The sequence below is a fragment of the Pyrus communis genome, chromosome 8 (genome assembly GCF_963583255.1).
Source record: "Pyrus communis chromosome 8, drPyrComm1.1, whole genome shotgun sequence".
NCBI lineage: Eukaryota > Viridiplantae > Streptophyta > Magnoliopsida > Rosales > Rosaceae > Pyrus > Pyrus communis.
In genome coordinates this window covers 12,784,290-12,796,821 of record NC_084810.1, presented here as the reverse complement: position 1 = coordinate 12,796,821, position 12,532 = coordinate 12,784,290, and the positions used below count along the sequence as shown (strand labels likewise).

Sequence of the window (12,532 nt, the reverse complement as noted above, 5' to 3'; positions counted from 1 at the left end):
TCAAACTTAAGGTACTCATCAAGGAACTTCATGTCCGATCTTGAGGATCTAGGGACTTCATGCTGGATCTTTTTGCATGATGGAACTTCGGTTCCAATCATTTTATGATTTGAGGATCAAGAAATTTCAGGTTCTGATCTAATCAAAGAACTTCAAGTCCAATATGCACTCATCGTAACAAAAAGAAGTATAATAAATAAATAAAAGCAATAGATGGTAATTCCAGCCATGGTAAATAAATTACCTTTAAGTAAATAAAGCTTGTGACAAGGGCTTTGATTCAACACCATTCACATAAATATCAAAACTTTAAAGTAATGGGTAATAATTCTACCCACTGTAAATAAATAGAACTTGTGATAGGGGTTTAAACCAACACCATGCACATAAATATGCCAAAATAGAAAATGCAATGATTAAGTCCTCATTTTTGCTTTTTCTTTTTCTTGGTCAGCCACTTCTTTTGTTTCATTCTTTTTATTTTATTTTTCATTTCACAACTCTAAGTCCTTTTAGTTACTCAGGAAGTAATAGTAACAATAAGTTCCAATTGTTGTTCCTCCTTTAGTGAATTTCGAAAAAGTCGAAACGGTTCCCATAAATTTTGGAGTTAAGAGTGTCTGCAACTTATGAGAAGATCAATCCGTTAGATTTAGCTCAAATTTTAGTATGATATGGATAAGAGAATACCGAACAATTTTCATGAAGAAACAATTTCTATCTAAGCTACTGAAATGGAGTTTTGGTACTCATAAGGTGCCTATCCAATTTTTTGCGGAAATTGGAAACTGGTTTGGTATTTCAAGCATCAACGATGATCGCACCGTTGGAATTTTTTGAAAATTTGATATGTTGTAGGTACTGGGCGGACGAACAACTTTGACGAAGAAGTATTTCAATCCGAGGTTTGCAAGTTGGAGTTCCGAGGCCGTTTACATGGCTATCAGATTCTCAACGAATTTTGAGTCTATACTCTTTTGCTTCTGCAAAGGATGATATACAGTCATACAACAACATATATATATATTTGCTTCAGGAAAATCAGTAGTACAAAGATTTTAAGATGAAATGAAAAGATTTTCTTACTTGTGAGATTCCAGGCGACAGAGGTGAACAAGATTTGTGGCGTTGTGCTTTCCACTAACACTAGAACCTCTCGTGTTGATAACGTGTTGTAAAATCGACGATGTGTGTAGTGGAATAAATAAACAAGACACAAAATTTACGAGGTTGTTCTACAGTCAATGTGACTGGAGTACGTCCTCGAAGCAGCAGTGATGCTTTCATCTATGGTCTGAAGTAATAAAATTACAAAAATAACTCTCTCTATTCTCTCCTCTTCTTTTTCTTCTCTTTGTCGTGAGCCTTGTGGCTTCTCTTTTCTTCCTCTTGTCTTCCTTCTTTCTTTTCTCTCTTTTCTCTCTTTTCAGCCATAAGGCTTTGTGTTTTTGTGTGTGATTTTATATGGAAGGATGAGGCAACAGGTGGATTAGTGGACAAACATGTAGAGTTGTAATGGGTTAGCCATCCACACATTGAATGACTTATAAGATTACAACAGAATTCATTTTATTTCATTTTATTTATCTGTTAATAACGATAGGTTAAAACAAAAAAGCATTTCTCAAAAAAAAAAAAAAAAAAAAAAAAAAAAAAAAAAAAACAAGACAAAAAAGCAAACGCGGTACAGCAGGAAAACACAATAGATAGAAGACCAAGACTTCAAAAGCAGGAAGATATCTAGAACAAAACCCTTCTTCTTTTCCTTTTTCATTTCCTGATAAAAATCAACAATTCCATCATCAACCAATCCAACGGTCCAAAGCTCCCGACGACCAAAATCCCCAAGGAGGGAGGAAATTCTAGACCCTTCCGAAACACGGACCCAATCCCAACCGTCCACTGCCTCTCTGTCTAATACTGACCCGATCGCTCTATAAATACCCAAACGGGCTGCTCGTCTCCTAGTTGCCTTCGACTCTCTAGGTATCTTCCTCCTCCTCGTAAAACCATACGAATAGCGGAGCAAGATTCGTGATTTCGATTCTATTTGGCGATTAGGGTTTTTTTGTCCGATCGATTTAGTCGGCCAAGATGTTTGGGAGGGCGCCGAAGAAGAGCGATAACACTCGGTACTATGAGATTCTGGGAGTCTCGAAGAGTGCTTCTCCGGACGATTTGAAGAAGGCGTACAAGAAGGCCGCCATAAAAAACCACCCTGACAAGGGTGGAGATCCTGAGAAAGTAAGTGCCCGCCTCTCCTGTTTTGTTTTGCTCTGATTTCTCGACCTGGTTTCCGTATCTGGATTTGGGGAACTGGGTTGTTGTGGATTCTGATGGTTCTGTTGATATCATGCTTGTAATTCTGCCAAGCCCTTTCCTTTTTGTTGAATTTGATTGGATGTGGTATTTTTGTAAGTTATTGAGGGAATGAATTCATGGGTTGACTTGTGAATTGGGTTTTCTATTTGGGATTTTGTCGATAGAATTTCGGATATACGATAAAGGGTTGGTTTGGATCTGTAGTTGTAGAGGGCTAATGTTGTTTTCGTAAATTATGCGCAGTTTAAAGAGTTGGCTCAGGCATATGAGGTTTTGAGTGACCCTGAGAAGCGTGAAATCTATGATCAGTATGGTGAGGATGCACTCAAGGAGGGAATGGGTGGCGGCGGTGGTGGAGGCCACGACCCGTTTGACATCTTCTCATCCTTCTTTGGTGGAAGCCCTTTTGGTGGTAAGAATCGTGTGATTGGTTTTCATGGGTTCCACTTGGGGTTTCTTATTTGTGGTGAACAATGGATGTCAATTGATTTTGTACTTGTTTGTATGAGCAGGTGGTGGTAGTAGCCGAGGACGAAGACAGAGACGCGGAGAAGATGTTGTCCACGCACTGAAGGTTTCATTGGAGGACCTCTATATTGGGACATCAAAGAAACTGTCTTTGTCACGAAATGTGTTATGCTCCAAGTGTAATGGGTGGGTAGTAGTGAATTTGCATGTTAAGCTTCTTAATATGATAAAGTATATAACTTTGTGGATTGAAATAGTGATGCTCGTGTGGGATGTGAATGTGTTGTCTCCAAAATTGCAGGAAGGGATCAAAATCTGGGGCTTCATTGAAGTGTTCTGGCTGTCAAGGAACTGGTATGAAGGTCTCAATCAGGCACCTTGGCCCGTCAATGATTCAACAGATGCAACATGCTTGCAATGAGTGTAAGGGTACTGGAGAGACCATTAGTGACAGAGACCGCTGCACTCAGTGTAAAGGGGAGAAGGTTGTTCAAGAGAAGAAGGTTTTGGAGGTCCATGTGGAGAAGGGTATGCAGAATGGCCAGAAGATCACATTCCCTGGTGAAGCAGATGAAGCTGTATGTTCTGTGTCCTCATTAATTGTGATTTTTTATTAGCATTAGTAGTAGCAGTAGGAGGTTTGATCTGTGTTTGGAAATGTGGGATTGATTGGTTTTCTATGCCTTCTTTGTCATGCAGCCTGAGACAGTCACTGGTGATATAGTGTTTGTCATTCAGCAAAAAGAACATCCGAAGTTCAAGAGAAAGGGCGAGGACCTTTTCGTTGAGCACACACTGTCTCTTACTGAGGCTCTATGCGGCTTCCAGTTCGTGCTGACCCATTTAGATGGCAGGCAGCTGCTTATCAAATCAAACCCTGGCGAAGTTGTCAAGCCTGGTAAGTAAAGCTAATGTATAAGCTCATAGCATTTGATGTATTGGTTGGGGAATCCTCGGAATGTTATTAATCTTGTGATTTATTTTGATGATGCAGATTCGTTCAAGGCAATCAATGATGAGGGTATGCCCATGTACCAGAGGCCATTCATGAAGGGTAAGCTGTACATCCACTTCAATGTGGAATTCCCAGAGTCTCTGAGCCCTGAGCAGGTCAAGGCATTGGAAGCTGCTCTTCCAGGCAAGGCATCAGCATCTCAGCTCACCGATATGGAGGTGGATGAGTGTGAGGAGACGACTCTGCTCGATGTGAACATGGAGGAGGAGATGAGGAGGAAGCAGCTGCAGGCTCAGCAAGAGGCCTATGATGAGGACGACGATATGCCTGGTGGTGCTCAGAGGGTGCAGTGCGCCCAGCAGTGATATGATCGATGCTAGTTTTCAACAACTTGTACTAGTTTTTAGGGTACTTGCAGAAGCGTAACAACAGTATGACAAAGTGGGGGATGAGAGTAGGGAAGGGCTTGGCTGTGATGATGGCATGGCGGTCTAGAATTTTGGAACACTGGTTATCATTAAATGTTATGTGATGATTTGAACATCCTGTTATTCTTCAACTATCTCTTTATAAATGACCATCATATCATTCTTAATCTATTCAACGTAGTCTCTTTTCTCCTTTCTTTTTGTTTTTACACAGCAACTTCTTTTAGATCTTTGAGAGCAACGTGTTTATCGTCATTTGGCGTTCGTATCTGAATCTGATTTATTTGAGGCATTATCTTTCTTCTGCACTTGTATGTGTTTGGGAAAATTAGCTTTTTCAAGTAACTGGCTAGTTTCTAAGACCATTTCTCTTTGTGAATTTTCTTCTTCTGAACAGAATCTTGGGTCGTCATGGATCAGAAATTTTCTAATGCATGATTACCTATCCTTTGATTTAATATCAATGGTCGTCATGGATCAGAATCTTGGTTCGATGTTTTAATCTCAATATTTGATGTCAAATGATGATCGGGACTATATTTCAAAACAAATTATATTTTCTTTCATCCACAAGGCAGAAGGCAGAAATATCAGCCTGGAGAGCAAACTGAACCAAATGTTTGGAATGGGGAGTACAAACTCTCCAAGAAACAATCAAAGTTTGGTTTCATAAAATATGAAACTTCGTATGAAATGATAATAATTCAGTACAATACTAGTCGTTGAATTTCAATCTGTTTATGGAGATACCGAAGTAGTTGCTGAATAGAACTACAGAAGCGCGACTCTTGGATCCGTTGAACTAGATCTGCTCCCCTGTTTTGTGATGATCGACCTGTGGTAAGCTCCAGGATCCGAACCCCAAGCTGGAACATAATGTTTCCGCATTCCTGACCCATGCAATCTGCACGAAAGGGGAAGGGAATGAGGACTGCATTAAGTATTTACGAGGGAGAGGGTGAAGAGAGTCAACCTTTCGAGTCACAGAACTTTGAACCCTGACGTCTGAAAGCTGTGATCAGAAGGGAAGATCATATGAAGTTGACAAAGATGATAGTAGTAGCCCTCTTACACCTTGTGGATCCCAATGAAACGGAGCCCTCACCTTTGCGTTAAAGTTTTCATCTAGCGTGATGCTACTTGAGTTAATGGAGACGAGATACATTGGAGGTTCATTGAAGAGAAGCAAGTACTCCCGCAGTGCAATTCTAGAACGCTGTGAGCTAAACTCCTGTGGTTGGCTATGCACATCGAGGAACTTCCAACAAGTAAATATAAGGGTAATTCATGTACATAATCGACACAAAAGAACCAAAGAACTTTACAAATTTCTTGGATTCGTTGAGATATAAGAACCAGTGGATGAGCATCCTGCTTTAGATGTGGAAAATGATACTGCTACAATCTTATGGTGACTTGATGCATGAAATCAAATTAAGCAGCAAAATTTTGTTGCGTTAAGATGTAAAATACCAATGCAACCACCCCACCAAGGACTATTTGTAGCCATGTTCTCCAATTCAAGGGAGTTCTAAGATGTACAACTTATTCATACATTGCAACAGGTAATTTCGACAAACAGCAAAGATATACAAGTTATTCATACATTGCAGCAACGGTGGACAGAATGGTCACATGACTAGTTCTATTGTCAATCCTAGAAAACCAATTTCGAAGGATTGTCAATGTATTTCCTTGACGGTTCATCTTCTAGTTTCATGTTACATGTAGAATTCAGGAAATTAGCAAGAATGTGAAAACCACAGCAAATTTAACAGTTCAAGAAATAACTAATACGCAAATTAGCACCATTGTCAATGGGGTGATGGACGAAAAATCTTGAGCTCAGGAACCAAGACTTTAACATCCCTGGAAAATGCATAGTTTGTGAAAGGAGCTTCACCATATAAGTATAAATGCCGAGAGAACTCTGTCATCTGTTGCTCTCTTTATATCCTTGTAAGGAAAACGCTTCATAAATAATATTTGGCCTGAAGCTGAGAACGTAAGAGATGTCTAATAAAAATTTATTTAAACACAGGTAATTGGAACACAAATCGAATTCAATTTCCCTTTTTCCACTAGCTAAGACATCAAGGTTACATTAGGAAGAGTCAAAATCCAAGGCATTGCCTCATAATTCTTACTAACTTCTAAGAGCTAGTTACAAGCGAAGAGAAACAAGAAATACGTTGTAACTATGGGGGATTGGTGCAGACTGAGGTGATCGAATTCCAACACTGGTCCTAAACCCAAATACTAGAATCTACAATTGCTAATGAACAAATTGCGTAAAAATCTCAAAATTTAGATAGAAATGCTGCACAAAACGCTCCTGAAGACCAAAACAGATGTCATCAACAGTGGCTGAACATGAAAAGAATGACGCAGCCGCCCAAATGTTACTACACACTCCACCACCTCTCTCAAAAGAAGCTTCAGCCACACCTCACCATGTCAAGAAAAAGAGCCAGACTCGCAATGAAAAAAGCTCTTTTCGATTCTCTTAAGCAAACGCCAAAAAAAAAAAAAAAAAAAAAAAAAAAATGAAGGTTAAGATGCATATATCAGTTTACTCTTTACATTAACTATTCTGTAGAAAAACCAGATCAACCAAACGCATGTCAAATTCTCCTTTAGGTGCTTCAACTACGGTATAGGTAGAAGAAGCTGGTACGGAACATTATTGTTACCGGGATAAGCAGTCGCGAACTTCTTGAACTTCTTACTTCCGTATAGCGCATTAACATCTTCTTTCCCAGAAAAAGAGTACGCATTCTTCCATTTTCGTATTGTTCATTTCACTTTAGAGTCAATCTCAAAAGAATGCAATTAATCAAAGCACAGAATGATATGCAGCCTAAAAAAGAAGGCACACAATGATATCAAAATGTAAAGAACATCTTTGCGCACTGCATTGATCTCTGATCTATCAATTTTAGCCACAAGTAAAAAAGTAAAAATAAAAAAACATTTATAAGTAGTTTCTTGAGCATCTTTACCTCAATTTTACGGTGCCAAAATTATATTACACAGTAATTTAGGGACACCAAAGTGACCAGCAACAAATATAAGATAAGTGAGATTAATTGCATGCCACCATGCAACCATGCATATATTCTTTGTTCTTTCACCAAGAAATGACCTGAAATTTGATCTTGGTCCATTTATGATTGTTCCTTTTTAATTGTAATCAAAGAAGTTTTCTTGTCTCTTGTTTCTTCTCTAAACAAATTGAAGAACATAGTAAATCGAATGGATGGAAGAAGCTAATGTGCTACGTAGCTGAGGTTTACTTTATAGTGTGCCCCAACTCAATGATTGCCAAAGAATTAGTCCAGAAGTAGTTTTATTTACTTTTTCATTGAATAGAACACCCACTATTTACAAGTCCAAAGATTAATTGACAAGCGGGAGGAAACATTCACTACCTCATGAACCCAACCAGCTCCTATATACATTGCATCACACGTCAGAAATATATATATATATATATATAGAAATCCTTTAACAAGAGGGATCCCCATTTTTTTTTTTTTTTAAATAGGGACACCCTCTTGACCATTAGATTTGACTTTAATGAAATTGTATGGCATGTGATTTAATCTCAATCACACAATTTCATTAAAGCCAATCTAACAGTCAAGAGGGTGTCCCTATTTTTTTTTTAGAAAAATAGGGATCCCTCTTGTTAAAGGGCTCGTGTGTGTGTATATATATATTGCATCATGTTGAGATATATTTGGCATATCAAGAAACAAAAAGGTTATACAAGGCTATATATAAATCATCCACTGTTATAAATAGGCAAAAGTGAGAGAGATAACCTTTATTAGAGATAGGAGCGAAACGGGTGCAATGTATCACATTGTTTTATTTTTATAACTATAATACAAAAGGATTGCAGGTAAAGAGAGGAAGGATGGGATATTAGTATTATTGCTTTCACTGTTTTCTTTTATGTGTGTTATGATCATACACGAAATGCTCCTTATATAGAGTCATATCCCTAAAGAATCATAAAAGTGAAATGAGTGCATTTTGAAAATCATCATACAACAGCGACAATGCTACTATTCTTAAGTCTTCCTCATTTTTCATCTTTGGCTAAAACATCTAGGCATTCATTCCCACGACTTTTACAACACTCTCTGCTTGGATGCACACATATCAACATCAGTTGCCTTGTTAAAACCTTGCTTAGAAAAATGTCTGCTAGCCAAATCACTGATTCTTTAAACTGTTGTGCCATTTTGTTTCCCACATTTTGTGTCTTGCAGGACTTGGCTACGGGGAGATAATCCCACCAAGTACAGAAGACTAGTCGGAAGATTGATTTACCTTACTGTCACCAGGCTTTACATAGCCTTTTCAGTTCACACATTGAGTCAATTTATACATGAGCCTCGCAAACCTCATTGGGATGCATCTTTACAAATTCTCAGGTACATCAAAGGTACTCCTGGTCAAGGTTTGTTATTCCCTGCCTCCAATAATCTTGAGTTAAAGGCCTTTTGTGATTTCGATTGAGGAGGTTGTCATGCCACAAGAAGGTCAGTTACAGGGTATTGTGTTTTTCTTGGAAATTCTCTCATCTCATGGAAATCCAAGAAAAAATACAATGTTTCTCAATCATTTGCAGAAGCCCAATATCGAGCTATGACAAACACATGTTTAAAGTTGACTTGGTTGCGCTATATATTTCAAGATTTAAAGGTTCCGCAAAAGGCTCCCACACCATTATTTTGCGACAATCAAGCCGCCTTGTATATTGTTGCTAATCCCGTTTTTCATGAGCGAACGAGGCATATTGAAATTGATTGTCCTTCACATGTTCCTACACGTTTCCAATTAGCATATTTATTTACTAAGGCCTTGGGGAATGATCAATTTGTGACACTACGCGACAAGTTGGGACTTCATAATATTCACTTTCCAACTTGAGGGGGAGTTTTAGGAAATATTATACGGTCTTATATGTAAATATCTTGTATTATATTTACCTAAACAGGTTTGAGTCAAATCCCACTAAATATGGATCACTATTTCCTAGCCATTAATGTAGGGTTGATTAGTTGACTTAGTGTTGTATATAATGTACAATATACTTTGTCAATGAGATATACGAAATCATTCAATCTGCCATTTTCACAGCCTTTACAATATTCAGTCATTTTAACAAGTTTAGCAATAATTGTCAGTGAGAAAATAATATTTCAATATTTTAACTTTCTGTGGCCGGTGAGATTATAACGTGAGGGGAAAATAAGACAATAGGATGGGTCCAATAGTTCTCTAATTCTATATAAGGTCTAAATTTTAGTTATTTTTAAAATTTCCTTTATTTTTTATTGAGTATATCTTAAGTAATAGTGGGTTAAAAGATTGCTCTCCTCATTCACTGTGCTAAAGCGTCGTCTACTTGATTTTATAAATTCGTACCTTGAACAAGTTACTTATCTATTTTGTTTTAAATAATCAATACTTTTGCTATGAAATTTGCCAATAAACTTTTCTTTATAATTCAATTCCTGCATCAATTTGAGTAACTATTCGTTATTGGTATTGATGCTAATTTAGTTGTTTTTGGTTATTTTCAGACAATACTATCATTATTTTAGTTTTTAAATAATAATTTCTATCAAATTTTAGGTCAGAAAGATGAGTATGCTGTGAAGGTCTAAGGAGTGGAGATATTGCCTGGCTTAGTGGTGAGAGGCAAGCGAGTGACTTTTAGCATCTCTGCCACAACAGGTATATTAACCAATGGAAGCCTTTTTAAGGGAAGGGAACTTTATTTATTTTATAAAAATATGGATTAATTGTGGGACCCATACCACATCGAACTTTAACAATCTGAAATATTTGAGGCATCTAATCGAGTACAAAGAAATTGACGAACACCTTGTTCTCTAAGAAATATTAAAATCTTATCGTGATAATTAAATAGGCAAATAGTTTTGGATTAATTTGAATTTTTGCAAGAATGATTTATGAATTGAGACTTACAAAATAGGTAGTTCTAATCGTTGAAGTTCAACGTAGAGTAAGCCCAACAACTAGTCTCCATTTTTAACCACAAATGGAGATTCCTTTGGATAAAGAGCCCGATGAACCAATTTATTGGTTTTTTGTTTTGCTAAATCTGCTCAATGTAGTGTAGTATAAATTCGTTGCTAGATAATGGATAGCCGTCCTTGTTTGCTAGCTTTCCAGTGCGCATTATTTCGCTTATGGTTTTCTGTTCTCCATTTAGACAACAGGGTCAGGGATCCATGTTTGTTTGGAAACCAAGTATATTAATTAAAGGCCAACACTTGTCTCTTCAAATTGATTAACTCATGTTAAGAACTAAGGACATGCATTTAAACTCAGCTATCGATTTTGAAGCTCTTCCACTTGTCTCCAAGCCAAATGTGGATATCCGTTCTCTATCTAGTTGATTAAAGACAACCGTTCCATGTTGATGCGAGCGTATGCTTTTAATCAGCTAGTTTCTTGATTTAAGACAATTGGTTGTTTGTAATTATCAATAACAACAACAAAGCCTTATCCTACTAGGTAGGGTTGCTAAATGAATCCTAGAACGTCATTGTGCTCGATTTTGTGTCATGTCTTCCGTAAAATCCAAGTAGTCCAAGTGTACTCTTAGAGTCTCTTTCCAAATCTTCTTAGGTATTCTTCTGCCGCTTTGGCCTTGAGCCTCTATCTTGTAATCACATCTTCTAATTGGAGCATCTATAATTCTTCGTTTCACATGTCAATTTCGGCTACTTCCAATTTATCCCGGATATCCTCATTCCTAATCTTGTCCTTTCTCATGTGCCCACACACCCAACGAAGTATTCTCATCTCCGCTACATTCATTTTGTGTACATGTTGATGCTTCACCACCCAACATTCCGTGCCATAAAGCATTAGGACATATTTGAGGGAAAATTACCAATTTGCTTAAATTAAAGGAAAACTAACGAAAAGTTAAAAAAAAAAAAAAAAAACTCTAGTTTCAATGAAAAATGACAAATAAATGTGTAGTGAATAGTATTAGGGAAGGGTAAAAATGTGGTTTTTCATAAAAAGTGAATAGTACCAGAAGTATTTTGTTAAAACTCCCAGTTAATGACATAATATTAGGACAGACTTAAGGGACAATTTATGTATTGGTGCTCTATAATTATATAAACCATTGTATTAATACATGTATTTAAGCATCTCTTTTTTTGCATACATCCATGGGCCACATCTATCATCTTTTTTTTCTTTTAGATAATTATGCCTGCTGCATGTCAAGCAATCTTCGGTGGGAAAGTGGTGATCAAGGTTTACTATTTTGGGGTGCGTGTGCATACAGAAACTTGAGATTTTTGTGAAAAGTTGTCCTACTCGGTTTCAACATACAGCTTTCTACTTTCTCAAACCCAAACTTTACCTGGGACCACTCTACATGTAAGTTGTTGATTTATTGATTTGAGTCTTAATTGTAAATGTTATTGGAGTCTTATTTTAGGTAGGATTAGGATATGTAATCTTTAGGATTTAGTTTCCTTATCTTTTGCAATTACCTTCCTTGTACAATAAGGTATGTGTGTCTATATATTTGTAAACCCATAATGATGAATAATGTAACGAAGTATTCTGATGTATTTCTTCTTGGTATCAGAGCTAGGTTTCGATCCAAATTGTAATACCCTGAATACTTAAATATATGAAATATATTCATAATTATGAATATGTGGAGAAAATCGAAAATAAATCAATTTACGGTTATGAAGATAGAATTGGGAAATTATTATAATTCACGTAATTGTATTATTGAGATTTTATGTTGTTTTTCAAGAAATTATATTAATTTATTTGAAATCAATTCTAAATTAAACTGGTTACGACGTTTGAAGTTTGGAAGTTAATTATTTAAAATATGTAGACCATTCGAGGTCACAATTTATATTTTAAAATAGAGCTCGATCTCACGAATGCATGGGCGCAAACCGTTCGCGAAACGGATTTATAACAAAGAAGTTATTAACAATAGAATTTGAGGACGAAATAGTCATTTTAGCATTAAGAAGGAAGGCTCCAGAAAATCTGGAGCAATGGGAGTGCCATGTGTGTGGCTATGATTGAAAGGGAAGAAGAGAAAAAGGAGGGACTGGGACCAATGGGGAAGGAAGGAAAGGAGGGCACGGGAGAGAAGGAAAAGTAGAAAATACGGGGGGAAACGGGTACCCGTGAAATCGTGACCTGACCCGGACTTAACTCCCAACTCCGGCCACCATTGACGGCGAGGTTGGTGTCAAAATGACCCTTCCCTCAAGGCCAATTGATCCCTCTCCCATTTTAGTCCGAAAATGTAATAAAA

The 12,532-nt window shown here is 37.2% G+C and overlaps 1 protein-coding gene across 1 annotated transcript; it reads left to right on the top strand.

Moving 5' to 3' along the window:
• The first annotated feature begins 1,961 nt into the window (after window positions 1–1,961).
• LOC137742035 (dnaJ protein homolog) lies at window positions 1,962–4,344 on the top strand. The gene is made up of 6 exons (XM_068481767.1): window positions 1,962–2,244; window positions 2,566–2,734; window positions 2,835–2,976; window positions 3,092–3,368; window positions 3,490–3,688; window positions 3,785–4,344. The coding sequence occupies exons 1-6, from the start codon at window positions 2,095–2,097 to the stop codon at window positions 4,108–4,110; spliced, it is 1,263 nt and encodes a 420-aa protein (XP_068337868.1). The 5' UTR covers window positions 1,962–2,094; the 3' UTR covers window positions 4,111–4,344.
• Window positions 4,345–12,532: the final 8,188 nt, after the last annotated feature.

What these genes read in the sequence shown, in the direction of transcription:
- LOC137742035 (XM_068481767.1), top strand. Translation starts at nt 2,095, where the DNA reads ATGTTTGGGAGGGCGCCGAAGAAGAGCGATAACACTCGGTACTATGAG. An exon ending in TGGTGGAAGCCCTTTTGGTG is followed by an intron (nt 2,735 to 2,834) that starts GTAAGAATCGTG and finishes TTGTATGAGCAG; the next exon opens with GTGGTGGTAGTAGCCGAGGA. An exon ending in CTGGTGAAGCAGATGAAGCT is followed by an intron (nt 3,369 to 3,489) that starts GTATGTTCTGTG and finishes TTTGTCATGCAG; the next exon opens with CCTGAGACAGTCACTGGTGA.